Here is a 23,133-nt window from a genome sequence, read left to right on the forward strand (position 1 = left end):
CCAAAATTTTTGACGCGCTTCTTTGAAAGAAATCAATTATCTTCATAAATATCAAAATTCTTCCCAGAAATTTAATTAATTTCACGAATTGTAATAAAGTTAAACGGAAATATTCAATTATTTTCATAAATAAGAATATTCATCACAAGAATTCAATTATTTACAAAAAAATAAATTTTTTAGAAGATATTTAATTACTTTCAATAATTTTCTTAAAATTCTCATAAAGATTTTAATTATTTTCATTAATAGTAAAATTCTTCGCAGAAATTCAATTAATTTTAGTAAAATTTCTCAAAAGAATTCAATTTTTCTCTAAAATTTAACTAAAATTCTTTACAAGAATTGAATTACAAAAGAGAAAAAAAATTTCTAGAAAATTTAATTGTTTTCAAAGTTATTTAAATTTTTTCTTCGCAGAAATTCAATTATTTTTCGTAACATTTCTCAAGAGAATTCTATTCAAAATTTTTTAATAAAATTCTTTACAAGAATTCAATTACAAAAAATAAAAGAGAAACTTCTAGAAAATACAATTATATAAAAAATTCTTGTTCAATAATTTTAATTATAAATAATAAAATTCTTCGTAGGAATTCAAATATTTTTAATACAATTTTAGTAAAATTGTTTGTGAGAATTCAATTAATATTGGCAAAAATTTTGTATTTTTGTTGAAAAATAGGTTAATAAAAGGAATTTTGCAAATTTTTTTTCGTTTTCTAAAGGAAAATCATGAAGAAACTTACGATTGAGTAACTGAAAATGAGTTAAAGAATTCCAAGATTATTATAGTTAATTACTAATTAATTAATTAATAGTAAGAATAAATAGTAAATTTTTGTTTTTAATAAACAAATTTAAATTAGTATTTAAATAGTAAATTTGTAAATAACAAACATTTTTCTATGAAAACAGTGGAAACGGCGGGAATGGTTCAGCAAATTCAAAAGAATCATCATCGACAACATCGAGTGGCAATGGAAATTATTCAAATTCATCGCCACTGCCGAGTGCATCATCTGCTGCTGATCGTTCAAATAATTCATCGCCACAGCCGGCGAATTCCGAATCGGGCAATAATTCCGAGTCAAATGGCAAAGCGAATTCAACGGAATCGACAACAACGTCAAATACAAAGACAACGGCAATGGAGAAGTCAGAGAAGAACAGTGATAATGTTAAAACACAAAAGGATTGTGCCAATGAATCGTCGGATAATTCATTGACAGTACAATCATCGACGACGTCGACGAATGTCACGACAACAGCACCCGTTGAATTGCATCCGAGGAAGAGGAAAATTAAGCCCAATAAGGAATCGCAACAGGCGTCGGTCACAGCGTCCAGTGAAACATCAGAGGCGACGAGTTCGGGTCCCGAGGTCCATCCACACGATCAACCGATCACTAATTGTTATCAATTGTTCCTCAATATTAGAAAACAGGTTATTATTCTTTCATATTTTTTTATTTTTAAGTATTATTTAATTTTTCTTGATTAAAAATTCATTTTTAACAGAATGAATCGTGAATTTCAATTGAATTTTTCAATAACTTAATTTAAAAATTCTTAAAAAATTTTCAAATAGTTTTAGTTTTTTTTCATCTTTTCCACATATGTCATAAATAAATAAATAAATCGTCAAAAAAATAATAATAAATAATTCTTTTTTCAGATTGAAAGCAGAAGAAAGGGTCTATTTCCAGTTCAGCCGAAGCCACCGCAGGGCTTTAAGGATTATTTAATGAATCGTTGTACATATGTTTTGGCGGGTAATCGTGAGACAAAACCAAATGTTAATATACCAGCGGGACTGATACAACCAATGAAGGATCTCTATGTTGATCAGGAGAAATATCGTTATCGTTTAAGAATGCAGCATGTCGTTGAAAAGGAGAAACTAGTCTTATCGGTGGAGCAGGAAATTTTGAGGGTACATGGAAGAGCGGCGCGTGCATTGGCAAATCAATCGCTTCCATTTTCTGTTTGTACAATACTTAAGGACGAGGAGGTTTACAATGTCATAACACCCGAGCAAGAGGAAAAGGATCGTAATGCGCGCAGTCGTTACAATGGACGATTATTTTTGAGTTGGTTGCAGGATGTCGACGATAAGTGGGAAAAAATTAAGGTAAATTTTTGCTTCTTTTAAATTTTTAACTCTCGTGAGAAGGAATTTATTTTATTCGTTTTCTTTACATTTTTCCCTTTTTATAAGTATTTTTATATTTTTTGTATCTTTATTTTAGTATTTTCCGTATTTTTCGTATTTTTATTAGTGTTTTTATATTTTTCGTACATTATTATTAATAATAATAAATAAATCCCGAGTCACTTTAAAGGTAATCATTAAAAAATTGATTTCTTCTTGACGATGGGAAAAAGTAAACAGTAAATAAATTTGTTACGTGAAAACCGACTGATCTGTGCTTCTGACTGATTAGTTTAAAAGATCGTAATATAATTTACAAAAAGAAATTTAATTTCTAAAATGTAATTTTCAAAAATTTTATTTTTCTAAAAGTTTTCTCTTCCTGTAATGAATAAAATAGATAAATTTAATAATTTTAATTTTTTTTTAGTTTAGTTTCAGTTTTTTAAATTAGTCTTTTCAACTTTAAAATGTAAACGAAAAATTCACTTTGGAAATTAAGTGCTTTCTTTTAAACTTAAATTGAAAACGAGAAATTGAATTCGGAAATAAAGTCACTTTTTAAGTTTAAATTGAAAACGAAAACTTGAATTCGTAAATGAAGTGTTTTTTTTTAATTGAAAACGAAAAAATGAATTAAAAAATTAAGTGTTTTCTTTTAAATTTAAAATAAAAACGAGAAATTGAATTCGAAAATTAATTGTTTTCTTTTAAACTTAAAGTAAAAACGAGAAATTGAATGAAAAAATTAAGTGTTTTTTTTAATTTACATTGAAAACGAGAAGTTGAATTCGAAAATTAAGTGTTTTTTCAACTTTAAATTGATAACGAAAACTTGAATTCGGAAATTAAATGTTTTTTAAAAATTTAAATTGAAAAAGAGAAATCGAATTCGATAATTAATTGTTTTTTTTTAAATTTAAATTAAAGACTAGAAATTGAATTCGAAAATGAAGTTTTTTGAATTTAAATGGAAAACGAGTAATATTGAATTCGAAAATTTCCATTAAAAATATTTACATTTTTTTATCCTGGTAATAACTTCAATTCTTAGTTTTTCTAAAGTTGAATTATTTTCGAAATTTTTAGTTAAAGTTATTCAAAAATACGATTATGTTTAAAAATAATTTTTAAAATTAAAAAAATAACATGCCCTGCAATATAAAATTTATTTCAATTAAATTTGACAAAATCTTCAATTAATTGCAAATTTTTTCAATTAAATTATTCTTTCAAGGAATTTGAATTTAAAATTTTATTAAAAATAATTGAAATCCTGAGAAGAATTTTATTATTTATGAAAATAATTAAATATTTGCAACGAATTTTATGAATATTTGAATTGCGAGAATTTTATTCAAGCTTTTTTTTTAAGAACGTTGAATTTTTTTTCAGAATTTGTAAATAAGAATTTTGAAAATAAATTAATTCCTTTGAGGAAAATAATTATAATTGAATTGAAAAGAAATGAATTTTTATAAACAAATTTTATCAAAATTATAAACAAAATTTATTTCATTCACTAAATTTTATAAAAATTGTATTTCAAATATGTAATTGAATTTCTGTGGAAATTTTATTATTTATAATTGAATTTTATCAAAGAATTGTAATAAAATTTTGATAAGAATTTTATTAAAATTTTTTAAATAAATTGGAATTCTGCGAAGAAATTTTATTACTTTTAAAAATATTTAAATTCTTGTGAAGAATATTGTTAATTATGTCAATAATTGAATTTTTGTAAAGAATTTTATTAAAATTCCTGAAAATAATTGAATTCTTGCGAAGAGTTTTACTATTTATGAAAGTAATTGAATTTTCTACAAGTTTCTCTTTTATTTTTTGTAATTGAATTCATGTAAAGAATTTTATTACATTTTATAAAAATAATTGAACTTTTTTGTGAAATTTTACCAAAAATAATTGAATTTGTGAGAAGAATATTCAAAATTCAATTATTTTTATAAAAAGCAAGCTATTTATAAAAATAATTGAATTTTGGAGAAGAATTTTGCAATTTTAAAAAATAATTGAAATCTTAACGAGAATTTAGAAAAAAATGTTGAAAATAATTGAAATTCTGCGAAGAAATTTTTTTCTTTTAAAAAAATTTGAATTCTTGTGATGAATATTGTTATTTATGGAAATAATTGAATATTTCCGTATAATTTTATCAACATTTTTCTAAAGGAATTGAATTTTTTGGGAAATTTAATGAAAATAGTAAATATTGAAAATTATAGAATGGAGAAAAATTTTTGAAAATAAATGAAATCTTATTAAAATTTTTGAAAATAAATAAATTTCAGCGAAGAATTTTGCTATTTATACAGATAATTAAAATCTTAAAGAGAATTTTTGAAAAAATTGTAAAAATAATTGAATTTTATCAAAGAATTTCTTTTTTCATTTTCGAAAATAATTGAAATTTTGATATGAATTTTATTAAAATTTATGAAAATAATTGAATTTTGGCGAAAAATTTTGCTATTTTAAAATGATAATTGAAATCTTGACAAGAAATTTTAAAACAGTTTTGAAAATAATTGAATATCTGCGACGAAATTGAAAATAATTGAATTTTGAAGAAGAATTTTATTAAAATTTTTGAAAATAATTGAATTTTGGAGAAGAATTTCGCTATTTAAAAAGATAATTGAAATCTTAAAGAAAATTTTGAACAAAATTTTGAAAATAATTGAATTTTGTCGAAAAACTAATTTTATTTGATAAAATAATTGAATAATTTCTTTATTTCAATTATTAGCCGATTTAAAGTATTGTCAATTCTAATAAAAAAGAAAAAAGTAGCTTTTAGTATCACAAATCGGAAAAAGTATCCAAATAGTATCAAAATTGTAAAAAAATTAGTAAATAGTAATTTTTAGTTGATGAGTGCAAAGTTATCTTTTCTTTTAGTTTACAAATTAAAAAATATAATTTTTCTTTTGTTTTTTTAGGAGGCAATGTTATTGAGACATCACAATGAAGCGGAATCACTGCACGCGGTCCAGCGAATGGACTGGGAATGGAAATTAAAGGAAGTTGGCCTTTGCGAATTTAAGGCGACGCCACAAATTGAAGATCTTCACGTTCCAATGGTCCACGTTGCCGATGACTTTGACCTTCTACCAACATAGTTTACCTATCAGCATAAGAAGAATAAAAAGAAGACAAAGAAGACGAAGAAGAAGATGATGAGGCAGTAGAAGAAAAAAAGAAAAAAAAACTTGTACAAAAATCCGCACTTACAATATTAGTCAAGAAACAAAATACCCATTATTACCTTTTGTTTATCTTCGATCGAGTCGAGGGTATAATCTGTGATCTCTTTATCGATATAAGAACAAAATTTTGTTCCAACAGTGACGCGAATTATTTCACTGTCTTTTCCATAGTAAAATTAGGTAACTAACATTTTTTTAAATCAAGTTTCAAAAAATTTTTTTCAGAAGCATTGTTTTACTATTATTTTCTTTTTCCCTTTTTTTACTATTTTTCCTTTTTCTTTGTTTTTCACTTTTTTTTTAACTGTTTTCACTATTTTTGAAATCTTTTTTTTTCTTGAAACCATTTTCTTGTTTTTATCTCTCTTTTCGTTTTTATTTACTTTTGTTCTTTTTATCGTTTTTATAATTTTTATTCGTTTTCTTGGTTCTTTTTTCATTTTTTTTTTATATTTTAGAAAAATGATATAATAATAATTTTGTTTTTTAAAATATATAATTTGCGTCAACTGATAGAATCTGGTTCTTTTTATACGAAATGAGGCTGCATTTTTAATTTTCAAGTCAATAATAATCTATATTTAAATGATTTTTTTTTACAATTTCATTTTTTTTCTAGGTTTTTCCTAAGTGTTTGTTTTTTTTTGTCGATTTTCATCTCCAAGTCATATTCACACACACACACATCTTGTACATACTTTGTAACTAGCCATTAAAAGAAAAGAGAAAAAAAAAACTTCATGTGTATAAAAAAGCATCCCAGAGTGAAATAAGGAGAAGAATAGAGAGAAGAGAAAAGGAGAAAGAGAAGGAGGAAGAAAAAGGAGGAGGAAGTAAAAAAAAACTAATAATAATAAAGTTAAGAACTTTCCAAACGATTTGTTTTTTTATTTCTAACTAATTCCTCTGTTTATTATTTACTAGGTTCGGCGGCTTTTTCGTCACTGTTTAACGGAGTTTCAAGCTTTAAATCAATTGGCTTGTCGTAGCCCATTATTCGTTTGTAGTGATGTAAATCTTGAAATGATTCCGGAGTTATGAATAGAGGTGTTTTTTTTATTAAACACGAAGTGAACATTCCTGGGACGTCCGGGACGAAAACGTCCTTTGGCTCGAAGTTCAACTGTCGAAAAAGAGGCAAGTAAGTATTTTTTTTTTAAATTTGTATCATTTTTTTATTCGCTATTTAAAAAAAAATTTTTTTTAATTATTTGTCTATTTTTATTGAATTGAAGTTTACAACATCAAATCTGATGATCAAAATTTCAATTCTTTTCGAAAATGAAATTAAATTATTTTCAAAATTTTATTTAAAAATTCTCTTCAAGATTTCAATTATCTGTATAAATAGAAAAATTCTTCCCCGAAATTCAATTATTTTCAAAAATATTTCTCAGTTTGATAATTTTTAAATTTACTTTCAAGAAAAATGTTTATAAATTTCTTCGCAGAAATTCAATGATGTATTTTCAAAATTTTTTTTAATAATTCTCGTCAAGATTTCATTTATTTTTTAAAATAAAATTCTTTAAAAAAATTCAATTATTTTCATAAATAACAATATTCATTACAAAAATTCAATTATTTTCAAAAGTAATAAAATTTCTTAACAGAATTTGAATTATTTTCATAAAATTCAACAACATTCTTACTAAAATTCCAATTACTTTCGAAAATGAAATATTAAATTCTTCGCAAAAATTCAATATTTTCAAAATTTTTCAAAAAAATTCTTTTTAAACTTTCAATTATTTTTAAAAATTTTAATAAAATTCTTATCAAAATTTACGTATTTTGAAAAATTTATTTTAATTCAATTATTTTTTAATATTTAGTATTTTAATAAGATTTCCCAAAAAATTAAATTATTTCCAAAAAAATTTTGAAAAAATTTTACGCAAACATTTAATTATTTTTATAAATAATAAAAATTTCTCAGGAATTAAATTATTTAAAATAGAATTTTCATACATTTTTTCGAAAAAATCAATTATTTAAATATTTTTTATAAAATTCTTCCCAATAATTCAATTATTTTTATGAATTTTAATAAAATACTTGGGAAAATTCAATTATTTTCAAAAGTAATAAAATTTCTTTGCATAATTTCAATTATTTTCAAAATTTTTTTTATAAAGTTCCGTAATTAAAAAATTGTAATATCATTTTTGAAGATAGTTCAATTCATGAAAATAATTTTAAAAAAATGAAACAATTTAAAATTTTGTCAAATTTTATAATATTGAAATAAAATTAAATTTTAAAGATTTTTATTTTTTAAAATTATTCTTAAACTATTGAAGAATTGTATATTGAAAAATTCTATGAAATAATTGAATTTTGGATGATTTGTAAATTAAAATTTTTATAAATAATTAAAATTCAAAAGGTTTTACAGCGAAAGTATTTTTGAAATTTTAATTTCCGTGGAGAAATACAAAATTATAAAATTAAAATTTTCGAAGATTTTAATTCCGAAAACCTTTTTAAATTTTATTTTTTCTAAAAAATACATAATTGCAATTTTTCAAAAATTCAATTGTTTTGAAGAAAAATTTTTTTTTTATTTTTTTTATTTTAAAGAATTTTTACTAAAGTTCTTCCCTAAATAATTTAATTATTCTCTAGAAGTTTATTATTTATGAAAATAATTGAATTCTTGCAACGAATTTTATTAAATTTTTTTAAAGAAATTGAATTTTATTAATTTTTTTAAAATAATTGAAATTTTGATAAAAATTTTATTAAATTTTTTTGAAAATAATTGAATTATTGTGAAGAATTTTATAAAAATTGTTTAAATAAATGATTTTTTAAAAATTTATAACAATTCTTTTTTAAATAATTGAATTCCTGGGAAATTAAAATTTTTTTTTTTGAAAATAATTGAGTGTTTGCGTAGAATTTTATCAACAATTTCAATTTAAAAAACTTTCGAAATTCAATTATTTCTAAAAAATTTCAACTGCAATTGTTCAAAAATTCAATTATTTTTTTTGAATTTTTATACCAAAATTCTTCTCTCAATCAATTTATCAATTATTTTATAAATAATTTTTAGGAAATTTTTCTAGAAATCAATTATATACATACGAAAATGCAATTCTATATGTTTACAACTATAGTCCTTTTTTTGATTTTAAAAAAATTTAATATTAAAAAAAAAAATTTTTAAATAAGTTTTTAAAGAATATTAAAAATAATATTTTTGAAAGATGATATATTTTTCACTTTGTATAATTGAAAAACTTGCATATAATTGAAATTTAGTAAAATTAAATTTATCCAAATTTCAAAATTTCCATGATTTTAATTTAATAAAACTTTTAAAGATTTTTGTATTTCTAAAAATTCCTAATAATAATGCTTTTAATATTAAATATAATTTTTTAAAATTAACAGATAGTTTTATATTTTAAGTTTTTTGTATATAAGAAATATTTAAATAAATAAATAAATAAAATTTAGAGGTTAAGATAAAGAAAATATAAGATTTAAATCATATTTTAATTTTCACACGAGAGAGAAAAGGATAGAAATATCTTCCGGCGCCCTCTTCTAGAAGAAGAAAAACGACATTTCTATCCTTTTTCCTCTCGTGTAAAACTTAAGATATTTAGACTTTTCATTCGGCGTACATACGAACCTTTCTTTTTTGCAAAAATAATGTGTACGTTGATGCGACGTATTTATCCTCTTCCGGTACGTATTCGATATGGGTGATGTACTTTTTTGTTATTAAATTAAGAAGTAGTGGCGTTCCTATTGCAAATAGAGAGAAAAATACTGAGACACCAATTATTGTTCCTAAACCACTGCTCTGTGCCATTTTTTGATAAATTATCGGTTGTGCCATTATGCCGAGGCATGATGTGCATAATGAAAATACTTTAATATTACGAATTTGTCGAGTTAAAATGCCCGAGTAAATTTCAATTGACGATGAAATTGGTGGAGTTTGTTTGGATGAATAATTTCTCCTTTGCAGGCAAGTCGTCACCTGAAGTTAAAATATTTTTTTTAAAGTTACATTTATATAATTATTTTATATAAATTATTATTTATATAATTATTTTATATAAATTATTATTTATATAATTATTTTTCTACTTTTTTATGTTATTGACGCATTTCTTCTATATTGACACAATTATTGTCATTTTTTACTTAATATCAAAGAAATAAAAAAAATTATCTCAATAGCAGAGAAATTAAATTTTTTAATTCAAATTAAAGGCCAAAAGCAATAGAGAAACGGAATCGGAAGAAATGAGTTGATAATAATTCCGATTACGTTTCCATTCTGTTCAGATACTTAAAAAATTGATTCGCTTCGTAAAAGCAATTTTACCAAAGAAAATCATTTTAAAGTTATGTTTGCATTACTTTTTGCCTTAATTAATAATTGTGGAAAAGAAGAAATAGTTTTTATTATTTTGGATGGAGTTAAACATAACCTAAAATTTTTTGCTTCTTAGGTGCCTACAATATTTTTATCATTATTATTGAATAAAATTAAAAGTTTCGAGTAAAATAAATAGAATATTTAAGAAAAAATATTAGGAAAATTTTTTTATAAATACAAAAATTAGGGAAAATGAAAGTAACAGGGAAAGAAAGTATATGTACACGAACCTTAATTTTATTCTCGGTAATTTTTGTATTTACAAGGCAGGTGTATTTTGAATGACTGATTTCTATACAACATCGTCTTCCATAATTTTTGACCCATGTTCTTAAGAGTAGTGCCATTTTTTCTAATTTCTGGGTTTCTGTTTTATTTATTATTTACAGATAGATTTTACAGAGAAAATAAGGAAGAAAAAGAAATTCGGCATAATCAAAATACAACTTTTAAGTTAAAGTTGGGTTAATATGTCTACTGTCACTCGAGTGCAATACGTGTTCCCACTTTCGTAAGTTGAGGCGCTTTTGAAAATGACCATTTCTACCGGTGGCGCTGACTAACGTTCCGCTGTTCACGGCACGGCAGTTTGGGACGATATTTTAACCACGACGACAGTTTGTCATGATGAGCAAGTCTAAACCAATCTTAATGCAGAGCAACTATCAAGCGAGCAGATTTTAACAGGTGAAAATTAAAATTAATTTTTTATTACATATTTTATATATAGAAAATAGAAAGTAGATTAGTCCTAAGCACAATGAAACCTTAAAGTCATGTTATTCAGTGGTAACGTGCCCCATATACTTTACTATGGGGAAAATGACCGTAGAATAACATAACCTTAAATCCTAGAATCGTAAATTTTAAGAATAAGAAAGAAAAGGATTTAAATATATATGTCTATCCTTTTCTTTCTCATTCTTCAGTTTTACGATTCTGCGATTTAAATTTTAAGGTGTTTTGTGCTTAAATCTATTTTTAACTCGAGCTTCAATTAAATTCAATTTTTGTTAAAAGGAAAATAAAAATTTCCACTCTTCCAGAGGAAGTCGCGTGAAAATTTTTATTTTTCTAAATTCATTTTGAGGCCGAGTCTAGAATAGAGATTTTTAGGTTACGTTGATGTTCGAGAAAATCGTTTGTGAACAAGGTGAACAATTTTAATACTCAAGCGTCGACTTAACCTAAAAATCTATTATTATACACAAAGTTTAGTTTTCGTTCATAACATTTCTTTTTAACGAAAAATAAATAAAATAAATTTATACGCTGCAAAAACAAACTTGCGCGAAATATTTATTTTTCTAATTAGGCTTTTCTAGAATGTTTTATAACTTTCGTTTGTAATAAATGAGCATTCGGCTTGAAAAAAATATAGAAAAACATTTTGATCAATCAAATAACGTTTTATTTGAACAAATTTTTATATTTTCAAAGTTTAACTACATCTAATGCGATACTAGAAAAAATATTAAATTTAAGATTTCGGTAAAAAAGGTACATTAACTCTTAAAAAATATTCTTCTTGGTATGGTGCTGGCTTTTCTCTTTCTTTTTAGTAAAAAAAAAACTAGCGGAGATATAAAATGGCCTCTATTAAAAGTCGGTGCCATATTTATGTTACAGTCTTCCATATTTACGGAAATATTTCTCTTCTTCATTAAAGAAATTATCTTTTCCGAAAATTCTCCATTTCTTCAAAATTCTTCAATATTCTGCAAAATTTTTTGTCTAATGTTAATAAATAGAATATGCTACTGTTATGCATTTGAAGTTTGCAGTAAATTGTAGGCTGTGTATGAAGTTCTCAAAATCTGGAATTGATATATTTTTGTTATCTTTATGGTAAAAAATTTTCTTTGCCAAAATTATAATATTCCTACCATTAGAAAAGTATCGTAGGTTAATGGTATTACAGATCCACTTGTTAAAATTATGGGAAATCTAGCACGCATTGAAATTAGAGAGAGGCCCTCTTTAGTACTCCTTTTTAATGTTGTCCAATTCATCATACTGAACACGTTTGCTAGTTTTAAACTCTATCAAAAAAATTCTTGTATTAAAAATTCCCTTCATAATTATTTCTAATTTTCTAATTTTTATCTTCAACTTTCCTAACATCATCTAAATTTGCAATAACATTGACAACGTATCCTTAATATTGTTAATAGAAAAAAATGAATATTAAAATAAATATAAATATTTAAAAAAAACTTGCAGCTATATTGTCAACGTTGCTCCAAGTTTAGATGCTGTGGGTCAAGTTAATTTTTTCAACTATTTCTCCAACTTAATTTTTAATTAAATTCTCTACCACAATTTTAAATTATCTTCTTTAATTAGTTCTAAAAGCTGTTAATTTTACCAGTACCTACTTTTAACATAACTGCATTTCCAAAATGACAATAGAGAAAAATTTGAAATAAAAAGTTAGTTAATGCAATACTTTGAACGATAACCTTGTCATTGAATTCATTTTTCGTCGATAAACTGAACACAAGAGTGCAAATATTTAAAATTGAGCCAAAAAATTGTATACCAAATACAATGTTAAAAATGTTATTTAGTTCGGTGCTGAATCTGTAATTGTAGCAAATAATTAATTTTTTTTCTTAAATATGGAAATAGAGTAAATGGCACAATGTAAATGTAAATTGCGCTTCTAAAATTTTACCTGAAGATGTAATTATGATGAATGACGCAGTCTTTGATAATGTTGGCCTCTTCCGCTTTGTGATACATTAGGGATTTTTTGTTTTGGTGGAAATCTGAGAGATATTGTAGACGATGACATAGTATATCAAGTTGGGAGCAAATTTGAATCAGCATTGTCATTACAAATGTTTCCGAAGCAACGGTAATTAAACCGGCGGAATAGAGGCAGACCGATTGACTGAAGTATGTCAAGGAAAATGCTAAGTTTTGATTATAGTCGTAGGGAAATGATGCTTTTAGTGGTAGGGTTATATTGTCCTTTCCCTTCGCCAATCCGCCGAATATCATTGCGAACACTGTCGCGGAGGTTATTATGAAGAAGTATTTTGTGTTCCTTCTGAAATAGAAAATATTGTTAAGTACTTTTATTGTTACTGGAAATCCGAATCACCATTAAGTTTCTGCTATTGCTAGGGGCTACTTTCGTTTTTAGATTTTTTATTCTAATCTCTTGAGTTTTTTGATTCGTATCCCTGCGTAGCACTCGTAGAATGAATTAAGGTTTTATTAGGACTGTAATACTTGGACATAATTCGTAGGTGGTTCTAACAAAGAAACTTTTATTGCTGAGGTCATCAAAACCGAAAGTTTTAGTAGATGTCAGTCAGTACGAGGAAAGGTAACAATTGAAATCCGCGACTTGGATTGCCTTACCCAGGTTTTTTTGGACCTTACCCAGAATCAGTAAATGTTGGAAGATGTGTTCGAGAAAGTCGACATAGTCAGTATGATTCAAAGTCATCGACGAAATCATCAAAAACAGAAATTTTAGCAGACTTGAATCAGTCATCGCCGAAATCGTCAAAAACAAAAGTTTTGGTAAGTTTTAGTCGGTTTTTGTAAAAGTCATCAAAGTAGAGGAAGCTTTAGTAGACTTTAGTTATAGTGCCCGAGAGGTGACTCTAGAAATTCGCGAATTGGATTGTCTTACCCAGGTAGAAGAGGTTCATCAAGTCCCAAATTAAATCGTTTTTTAAACAGTAATAATAAGTAACAGTACCGTCTCTAGGCGTTGATTGAAAAGTCATCTAAATAGAGAAAATGATTATGAATCAAAAACAAATCCCAAAATACTCACCTAGCTATAAAATCACATTTCTCCTGCATCATCTTCTCAGTACTATCCCGAATTTTCAAGCAGTCTTCATTTAAGATATTCATCAATCTTATAATATCATTTCCCCTTAAGAGAAAGTTGGTCATCTTGATACAAGTTACGAAGGCAGCAAGAGACCAACATAAGGATTCTGCGAATTCGTCAATATCATTCAGGGTATAAAGTACAAGGTACATGCACAGTGAAATATCGAATAAATAAAAATGACTAATCATAAAAGCAGTAAAAATGTTATATAGAGTTTTCGTAATAATCAAAGACCATTCTATTGGTCTATGAACACCAGCAATTGTTAATAGTTTTATTGAATAATCAGCTTTGTACATTCTTGCCGTTTTGCTTGCTACTTTCGATTAATTTCATCAAAAAGGTTCTTTTATTTTGTACTGTTAAAGTACAATTTCGGAGAAATTACTGAAGGCTCTATTTGGCAGACTGTCTACGAAATTTTTGTTTTATCAAAAATTGTTCCTTTTTTACTAAGTAGATTACGAAGGGCAGTAAAATAGATGAAGGAGACAATTTATTAAAGGGTAGAATTCTATTATATTGTGAAATAAGTTTATCGTGAGGCAAAATTCTTAGAGTATTAAACTTGTGGTTGCTTGATCGAAACTGTCTGCGATTACAAAATATTCAAATATAGTATAAAGTAGGGGATCCCGTATAAAGGAGGCTAGTTTTCACAATAATTGTTTCGAAATATAGGTATTTATTATTAAAGTCGTTATTCACCCCATGTTATGAAATTTTTATAAGAATAATGATAGGTATGTTGGGAAATAAATGTAATTCCTTCCAATCGACGCATTTTCAATGTTGAACTGCAGTATTCGCATTATTTATTCAAACGGCTGTAAAGAGTCTGAAAATGATGACAATTTTTAATCCTCCATCGTATCCAGTATTAATTCATATATCATGCAGTCACTTATTGATAAGTTTTCCAAGATGTTTCTATTCTTACAAACTGCCATGAATTTATCGTCTTCATTAAATTGGAACCTACGTAAAATAAGGAATTTTTAATTTGGAAAAGGTGATCACGCTACACTTGATGTGCATTATAAGGTATATATAGGATTCTTGTAGCTATTTCCTCTTATAATAATTTGTTTTCAATCAATTTTAATCATTTATATATTTGACTTTTATTTTATATTCTATCAGTTCATTAATTTGCATGTGCGTAGATTGATCTTTATACAATTTGTAACCATAACTTTAATCTTATGTTACAATCATTTCGTTCTAGGGTACTATTATTTTTCTTCACAATATATTTTATAAAGAAGGAATATATGTATTCTTTCGTAATTATAACCCTCTGACGATTCTAACTCATCTCCTCTCTGTCGTCATTGAACGTAATTCCTATTATCGCCCAGCTTCCAAACTGACGATTTTTGACGATAACGATTATTAGCAACTACAAAGAGTTAAAACATATGTTAATGTTATGCATTTGTATTTTTTAGTAAATTGTAGGCTGTGTATGAAGTTTTCAAAATCTGTAAATATAAATATTTTTATCTTCAAAACTTAAAAAGTTCCCTTTTGAAATTAATAATTTTACCTTTAGAAAAGTATCATAAGTCAATGGTATTATGGATCCACTCGTTAAAATTATTGGAAGTCTACCAACCATTGCAATCAGAAAAAGTCCCTGTTTAGTGCTTTTTTTTAATATTGTCCAGTTCATCAAACTAAATATGTTTCCTACTTTTAAACTCTGTTTTAGAAAAAAAATTAATAGTTCTCTTGACAAGTTTCTCTAAATCAATTTTTAATCAATTACTCTTTTTTAATTAACTTCTTTAACATAATTTTAAATTACCTTATCTTACTACCCTCTGGGCAAAAAACCATGTTCGTTCCAAAAACGTTTTTAGAACATTATTTTGCGGTCAGGAAACATTCTAAAAACGTTTTTGGAACGTACATGGAAGAAGGTCAAAATAATACTTTGTACTATAACCTTGTCATTAACTTCCTTCTTTATCGATAAACTGAACACAAGAGTGCAAATATTTAAAATTGAGCCCAAAAATTGTATACCAAATACAACGTTAAAAATTTTATTTAAGTCACTACTGAATCTGTAATTGTTAGCAAATGATTAATTTTTCTTTTGTTGGTTGCAAAATGTTAACCTTTAAAAATTTTACCTGAAGATGTAATTATGATGAATGACGCAGTCTTTGATAATATTGGCCTCCTCAATTTTTTGATACATTAGAGATTTTTTGTTTTCATTGTCATCTGAGAGATATTGTAGACGGTGACATATTATATCAAGTTGGGAGCAAATTTGAATTATCATTGTCATTACAAAAGTTTCCGTGGCAACGTTAATTAAAGCGGCGAAATAGAGGCACACCGATTGACTCAAGTATGTCAAGGTAAATGCTAATTTTTGACTATAATCATAGGGCAATAATACTTTTAGTGGTAGGGTTATATTATCCTTTCCTTTCGCTACTCCGCTGAATATCATTGCAGCCAGTGCCAGAAAGGTCATTATTGAAAAGTATTTCGTATTCCTTCTGAAATGAAAAATGTTCTTTTTATGTTTTTGGGAATGTTAGAATTTTCAGTTAAAATTTAGATCAGGGTCATCATCATTTTTAAGGTTCGTTCGACGCACTTTTGAAGATTGTATCCACCTTAGGGACATCAAAAACCAGATGTTTTTTATGTTTCAATAGAGGTCGATCAGTTCATTAAGGTGATATTTGAAATCCGCGACTTGGATTGTCTTACCCAGTTATTGTTAAACCTTACCCAGATCCAGTAAATGTTGGATGAAGTGTTTGAGAAAGTCGATATAGTTCAGTATGCTTGAATCAATCATCAGCGAAATATCATCAAAACCAGAATTTTTAATAGACTTGAATCAGTCATCGCCAAAATCATAAAAACCAGAAGTTTTAGTAAGTTTTAGACAGTTTTCGTGAATGTTATCAAAGCAGAGGAAGCTTTAGTAGACTTTAGTAGACTTTAGTCAATGCAAGAATGGTGACTCTGGAAATCCGCAAATTGGATTGTCTTACCCAGGTAAAAGAGGATCATGAAATTTTTGGAAGAGGTACTCAATCAGAAAATTAAATTAGCACCCAACAAGCGAGAGATGTATTTTAATGTTTTGATTACCAATCCAGGAAGAAAACTAGACTTGAGTAATCGTGCAAGAAAGATAGGTTTTATGTCGTGCCCAATCAGAAAGATACTAATAGTCACTAGATATCATCAGTGCCAGGAATGGCTTTAACAATGAGGCTTTCACTGCAGAGATAAAAAATTGTACTTAGGTAATCAAGAACTTTTAGTAGACTTCAGATAGTCGCCGAAATCATCAAAAGGAGTTTTAGTAATCTTTGGTTAGTAAAATAGAGGATTCTTCAGTTATATTCGGCTAGTCTTGAAGAAGATCATCAAGATAAGAGGAAATAGACTTAAGTTAGTGAAAGAGAAGGTGGTATTTGAATTCCGCGACTTGGATTGTCTTACTCAGGTAGAAGAGGCTCATCAAGTTCAGGAAGAAGTACTTCAAATGCCAGGAAAATAAATTCATAAATTAAATCATTTTCTAAATAGTAGTACCGGCTCTGACGTTGCTACAAAAGTCATCTAAATGGAGAAAAAGATTATGAATCAAAAGCAAAACCCAAAATACTCACCTAGCTATAAAATCAGATTTGTCCTGCATCATCTTCTCAGTATTGTCCCGAATTTTCAAGCAGTCTGCATCTAAGATATTCAACAATCTTATAATATCATTTTCTTTCAAGAGAAAGTTTGTCATTTTAGTACAAGCGACGAATAGAGCAAGAAACAAACACAGACATTCGGCAAATTCATTAATATCATTCAATGTACGAAGTACAAGGTACAGGCACATTAAAATATTAAGAAAATAAAAATGAGTAATTGTTCAAGCAGTAAAAATACTATATAGAGTTTTTGTAATAATCGACGACCATTCTATTGGTCTATGAATACCAGCAATTGTAAAAAGTTTTATTGAATAATCAGCTTTGTACATTTTGGTAAAGGGGTATTTTCTACAGTTTGCATCAATTGTTTTCTTCTACTGTTGTTCTCGTTTTTAGTTATCAATATTGTATTTATTTGGCTGGTTTATAAAAATTTGTTTTTAATTTCTGCACTGGTTTACAAAAGGTAGTAAAATAGATGTAGGAGAAAATTTATTAAAGGGTAGAATAGGATTATATGGTGGAATAAGTTTATCGTGAGGCAAAATTCTTAGTTTAACAATTCTTGTTGTATGCTTGTTGCAAACTCTTTGCTGTTATAAAATTTCCATTTAGTATAAAGGAGGAGAGTTTTCATAATACTTGTTTCGAAATATGACGGTATTTATTATTAAAGTAGGTTTAAAAATTTTATAGCATGGAGTTATTGATGTTATGAAATTTTTAAAAGAATAATGACATGATAGGTATGTTGGGAAATAAATGTAATTCCTTCTAATGGATAAGAAAGTCGCTTATTTTACATTGTTGAACTGTATTCGAATTATTTATTCACAAGGCTGTAAAGAGTCTGAAAATGATGACAAGTTTTAATGCTTCATTGCATCTTAGTTCATTTATCATGCAGCCACTTATTGATCAGTTTTCCAAGATGTTTCTATTCGTACGCATCTGCTATGCATTTATCGTCTTCATTAATTAATTATAAGCTGTTTTCAATATCTCTTGAAGATAAATTTTATTTCAACTTCAAGAAATAGATTTTATGATACGTTTTTCAAATTACAACCCATTTGGTCTTGTGCTTAAAAATATATCTCTAGTGGTCAGAAATAATCTCTGGAACAGTGAGTTGCCTCTTAAAATTTCGTGTTAATTAAACTAGTTCTTTAAATATCTTCATTTAAATTTCTATCATTTAAATTTCCATTCCTAAATTCAACGGGATGTCAATGATTTCTTATACGTTTCGAAAGAAAATTATTACTTCTTTCAAAAAATTTTCAAATTCTTCGAAATTCTTTTTAACCTTAATTTTTAATCTTTAGTCTTAATCTTTAAACAATGTTGCACTTAAGCGGTAAATTTTATGTCTAACATTAATAAATAGAATATGCTAATGTTTTGCATTTGTAGTTTCTAGCAAATTGTAGGTTGTGTACGAAGTTTTCAAAATCTGTAAACGATAAATCTTTTTCATCTCTGGTTAAAAATTTTCTTTCTTTGCTAAAATTAATATTCTTACCATTAGGAAAGTATCGTAGGTTAATGGTATAACAGATCCAATTGTTAAAATTATTGGAAGTCTGGCACGCATTGAAATTAGAAAAAATCCCTGTATGGTGCTTCTTTTTAATATTGTCCAGTTCATCATACCGAATACGTTTGCCACTTTTAAACTCTATTAGAAAGAAAAAAATATTTATATTAGAAGTTCTTTTGATACACATTTCTAACTATTAAATTTTTTTCTTTAACTTTTTTTTAAATATATTTTCTAGCATAATTTAAAATTAATTTCTAAAATTAGTTAAGATAATAATTAATTAGTTAAGATAACAATTAATTAATTAAGATAACAATTAATTAATTAAGATAATAGTTAATACTTTATGGTTTACAGATCCAGAAGAAAGTGGCGACAGCGCAGGTAGTCTTGCGCCGCTCTTGCTTCCCCTTCCACGCTAGCCACGAGGTCTATAAATACCTTGTTTGCAGTAATAATTTTCTCAGTCTTCCGTCGACTGGTCTCGAGTGGTCTCGAGGCACTTCTCGGACCGTTCGACAGCAACTCACTCCTCGTGTTCACCAACCTCGGTACTGAAAATAATCTGTATGGAATCTGGAATTTCTTATGACCACAAAATGTCCAGTGAAAGGACCAATAAATAACAGAAATCATAGAAAATATCACTAATCAGGAACTCTCGCCAGAGTTGAGTGAACGTCTCCTCTTGACAGCCTCAAGGGAATATAATTGTAAGTCCTCTTTTAAATCTGGAGTACGATTGATTTCTTTAATTCTATTTTTATCATCTTTATCAGTTAATATATTTTTACCAATATTCCTATTAATTTTATTTACTTAATGACTATGATCTCTACAAATTTTTCATTTAGTTATTCCTATTATAAGTTATTATAATATTGGGTATTCTTACTATTGTTTAATTTAATAATTCGTTATTGTAAATTAATTAAAATTTTTAAATTCAACGGGATATAAATTTAAATATTTTGTGTTCGAAAAGAAAAGGATTACATACTTCTTGAAAAAATTCTTTAATTTTTCAACATTCTTCAAATGTTTTGTCTAATGTTAATTACTAGAATATGCTAATGTTACGCATTTGAATTTTGTAGTAAATTGTAGGTTGTGTACGAAGTTTTCAAAATCTGTAAAAGATACATTTTTTTTCATCTCTGGTTAAAAATTTTCTTTCTTTGCTCAAATTAATATTCTTACCATTAGGAAAGTATCGTAGGTTAATGGTATGACAGATCCACTTGTTAAAATTATTGGAAATCTAGCACGCATTGAAATTAGAGAGAGTCCCTGTTTAGTGCTTCTTTTTAACATTGTCCAATTTGTCATAGTGAATATGTTTGATACTTTTAAACTCTGTTATCGAAAAAACATTAATAATTCCCTTGACAAATTTCTCTAATTTGATTTCTAATTAATTTCTGTAAGTTTGAAATTAATTTCTCTAAATTTTTAATTAACTTAAGAATTCTTTAACATAATTATAAATTACTTTGTCTAAATACTAAAAGCTAACGGCTGCTAATATTTCCAGTACCAACCTTTAACATAACTGCATTTCCAAAATGACAATAGAGAAATATTTGAAATAAAACATTCGTTAAAACAATACTTTGAACGACAACTTTGTCATTAAATTCGTTTTTTGTCGACAAACTGAACACAAGAGTGCAAATATTTAAAATTGAGCCCAAAAATTGTATACCAAATACAATGTTAAAAATGTTGTTTAATTCAGTACTGAATCTGTAATTTTAGGAAATGATTAATTTTCCTTTTTGTAAATTAGTAAATTTGAAGGGAGCTTTTAAAATTTTACCTGTAGATGTAATTATGATGTATGACGCAGTCTTTAATAATGTTAGCCTCTTTTGTTCCGGTATAAATTTTGGCTTTATTGTTTAGATGGAAATCGGAAAGATTTTGTAGACGGTAACATATTATGTCAAGTTGAGAGCAAATTTGAATTAGCATTGTCATTACAAAAGTTTCCGAAGCCGCGGAAATTAAACCGGCGGAATAGAGGCTCACTGATTGGCTGAAGTATGTCAAGGAAAATGCTAAGTTTTGATTATGGTCGTATGGAAATGATGCTTTTAGTGGTAGAGTTATATTGTCCTTTCCCATTGCTAATCCGCCGAATATCATTGCCACCACCGTCGCAGAAGTTATTATGAAAAAGTATTTCGTATTCCTTCTGAAATTAAAATAATGTTATGTACTTTAATTGTTACTGGAATTCCGAATCAGCTTTAGGCTTCTGCTATTTCTAAGTACTGCTTTCGTTTTTAGGTTTTTCATTCGAATATATTGAGTATCCCTACGTACCACTCAAAGTAGAATTTAAGATTTATCAAGACTGTAGTATGTGGACGTAATTAGTAGGTAGCTCTAACGAAAAGGCGCTTTTGCTGCAGAGATCATCAAAACCAAAAGTTTTAGTAAACTAAGTCAGTACAAGAATAGGTGACATTTGAAATCCGCGATTTGGATTGCCTTACCCAGGTATTCTTGGACCTTACCCAGACCCAGTTAATGTTAGAAGAAGTGTTTGAGAAAGTCGAAATAGTCAGTGTGCTTAAAACAGTCATCGACGAAATCATCAAAAACAGAAGTTTTAGTAGACTTGATTCAGGAATCGCCGAAATCATCAAAAACAAGTTTTAGTAGACTTGAATCAGGAATTGCCGAAATCATCAAAAACAGAAGTTTTAGTATACTTTAGTCAGTACAAGAATAGATGACATTTGAAATCCGCGGCTTGGATTGCCTTACCCAGGTATTTTTGAACCTTACCCAGATCCAGTAAATGTTGGAAGAAGTGTTTGAGGTGGTCGACATAGTACAGTATGCTTGAAACAGTCATCGCCGAAATCAGCAAAACTAGAAGTTTTAGTAAATTTTCGTAAAGGTCATCAAAGTAGAGGAAGCTTTAGTGGACTTTAATCAGTGCAAGAAAGGTGACTCTAGAAATCCGTGATTTGGATTGTCTTACCCAAGAAGGGTAAATGGCAATTCGTAAAAATAACTTTTCGCAAAAATGACTATTCACAAAAATGGCTTTTCGCAAAAATGACATTTCACAAAAATGTCTTTTCGTAAAAATGACAATTCGCAAAAATGACTTTTCGGAAAATTGACAATTCGTAAAAATGGCGATTCGCAAAAATGACTTTTCGGAAAATTGACAATTCGTAAAAATAGCGATTCGCAAAAGTGACATTTCGCAAAATTGGCTTTTCGCAAAAATGAGTATTCGCAAAAGTGGAGTTCGGTAAAATGACATTTCGGAAAAATGACATTTGGGGAATAATCATGCGCCCCGTATTTCGTAGTTTTGGTTGCAAACCCAGAAAAGGAACCAGATCCAAGTGATTATTATCAGGGCCAGGACTATTATTTAGGTTCAAATGGTCAACAAACAATAACACTCGAAATTCTTGATTTAGATTTAGACTTAAATCAGTTTTTGCCATAATCGTCAATACCAAAAGTTTTAGTAAACTTCGGTCATATCGAAATAAAGGATTTTTTAATAAACTTCAGCGGGTCTTAGCAAAGATCATCAAAATAATAGAAGCTTTAGTAGATTTTAGTTATTGCAAGAAAGATGGCTCTAGAAATCTGTGATTTAGATTGTCTTACCCAGGTATAGACTCTAGACAAACTAGTGCAAAAATCTTCTAGACTGACTACCAAAGTCATCCAAACAGAAAAAAGTGTAAAACAGAAAAAAGCAATAAAGAAACACTGGAACAAACATCAATTTAAGAAATATTTAAACATCAATGAACATAACAAAATCCAAAGTACTCACCTAGCTATAAAATCACTTTTGTCCTGCATCAGTTGCTCATTATTGTCCCTAATTTTCAAGAAATCTTCATTTAAGACACTCAACATTCTCATAATATCATTTTCCCTTAAGAGAAAGTTTGTCATCTTTGTACAAGTTACACAAGCAGCAAGAGACCAACATAATGATTCCGCGAATTCGTCAATATCGTTCAATGCATAAAGTACAAGATACATGCCCAATGAAATATTAAAAAAATAAAAATTACTAATTATAAAAGCAGTATATAAATTATATAGTATTTTTGTAATAGATGATGACCATTTGAATGGTCTATGGAATCCGGCAATTGTTAAAAGTTTTATTGAAAAATCAGCTTTGTACATTTTTTAATCTTTGTTTACTGTGTACTATTGTTTTCATCAAGATTTTTTAGCGTACTGTCGTATT

General features: G+C 27.0%; 6 protein-coding genes across 7 annotated transcripts in view; 1 reads left to right on the top strand and 5 right to left on the bottom strand.

Annotated features, from left to right (window-relative positions):
• LOC122512679 (ankyrin repeat domain-containing protein 12) overlaps positions 1 to 6,190 on the top strand; it is a 38,574-nt gene extending 32,384 nt beyond the window's left edge. The window contains exons 7-10 of one of the 2 annotated variants that reach the window (XR_006302656.1): positions 919 to 1,447; positions 1,679 to 2,134; positions 5,119 to 5,565; positions 6,005 to 6,190. Coding sequence is in view for 1 of the 2 variants with exons in the window: in XM_043628669.1 (XP_043484604.1) it covers positions 919 to 1,447; positions 1,679 to 2,134; positions 5,119 to 5,298 (1,165 nt within the window). In the remaining variant the exon portion in view is untranslated. Of the gene's footprint in view, positions 1 to 918; positions 1,448 to 1,678; positions 2,135 to 5,118; positions 5,616 to 6,004 lie in introns of those variants that run through there. The other variant, XM_043628669.1, reaches the window with a different exon arrangement.
• Positions 6,191 to 6,252: 62 nt separating this feature from the next.
• LOC122512684 (transmembrane protein 70 homolog, mitochondrial) lies at positions 6,253 to 10,263 on the bottom strand. The gene is made up of 3 exons (XM_043628673.1): positions 10,021 to 10,263; positions 9,032 to 9,385; positions 6,253 to 6,508 (listed from the first exon to the last, which is right to left on the bottom strand). Exons 1-3 carry the CDS (start codon positions 10,135 to 10,137, stop codon positions 6,299 to 6,301), a joined length of 681 nt encoding a protein of 226 aa, XP_043484608.1. The 5' UTR covers positions 10,138 to 10,263; the 3' UTR covers positions 6,253 to 6,298.
• A 2,133-nt stretch (positions 10,264 to 12,396) lies between these two features.
• Positions 12,397 to 12,972, bottom strand: LOC122512687. Its single transcript, XM_043628677.1, has one exon. The coding sequence runs from the start codon at positions 12,794 to 12,796 to the stop codon at positions 12,464 to 12,466; it is 333 nt and encodes a 110-aa protein (XP_043484612.1). The 5' UTR covers positions 12,797 to 12,972; the 3' UTR covers positions 12,397 to 12,463.
• Positions 12,973 to 13,369: 397 nt separating this feature from the next.
• LOC122512686 lies at positions 13,370 to 14,187 on the bottom strand. Its single transcript, XM_043628676.1, has one exon. The coding sequence runs from the start codon at positions 13,949 to 13,951 to the stop codon at positions 13,583 to 13,585; it is 369 nt and encodes a 122-aa protein (XP_043484611.1). The 5' UTR covers positions 13,952 to 14,187; the 3' UTR covers positions 13,370 to 13,582.
• A 774-nt stretch (positions 14,188 to 14,961) lies between these two features.
• LOC122512550 lies at positions 14,962 to 16,146 on the bottom strand. Its single transcript, XM_043628449.1, has 3 exons — positions 15,794 to 16,146; positions 15,568 to 15,634; positions 14,962 to 15,054 (listed from the first exon to the last, which is right to left on the bottom strand). The coding sequence occupies exons 1-3, from the start codon at positions 16,144 to 16,146 to the stop codon at positions 14,962 to 14,964; spliced, it is 513 nt and encodes a 170-aa protein (XP_043484384.1).
• A 4,252-nt stretch (positions 16,147 to 20,398) lies between these two features.
• On the bottom strand, positions 20,399 to 22,919 carry LOC122512551. The gene is made up of 4 exons (XM_043628450.1): positions 22,705 to 22,919; positions 21,684 to 21,770; positions 20,707 to 21,084; positions 20,399 to 20,543 (listed from the first exon to the last, which is right to left on the bottom strand). Exons 1-4 carry the CDS (start codon positions 22,917 to 22,919, stop codon positions 20,399 to 20,401), a joined length of 825 nt encoding a protein of 274 aa, XP_043484385.1.
• Positions 22,920 to 23,133: the final 214 nt, after the last annotated feature.

This window comes from Leptopilina heterotoma, unplaced genomic scaffold (assembly GCF_015476425.1).
Source record: "Leptopilina heterotoma isolate Lh14 unplaced genomic scaffold, ASM1547642v1 Lhet_123, whole genome shotgun sequence".
NCBI lineage: Eukaryota > Metazoa > Arthropoda > Insecta > Hymenoptera > Figitidae > Leptopilina > Leptopilina heterotoma.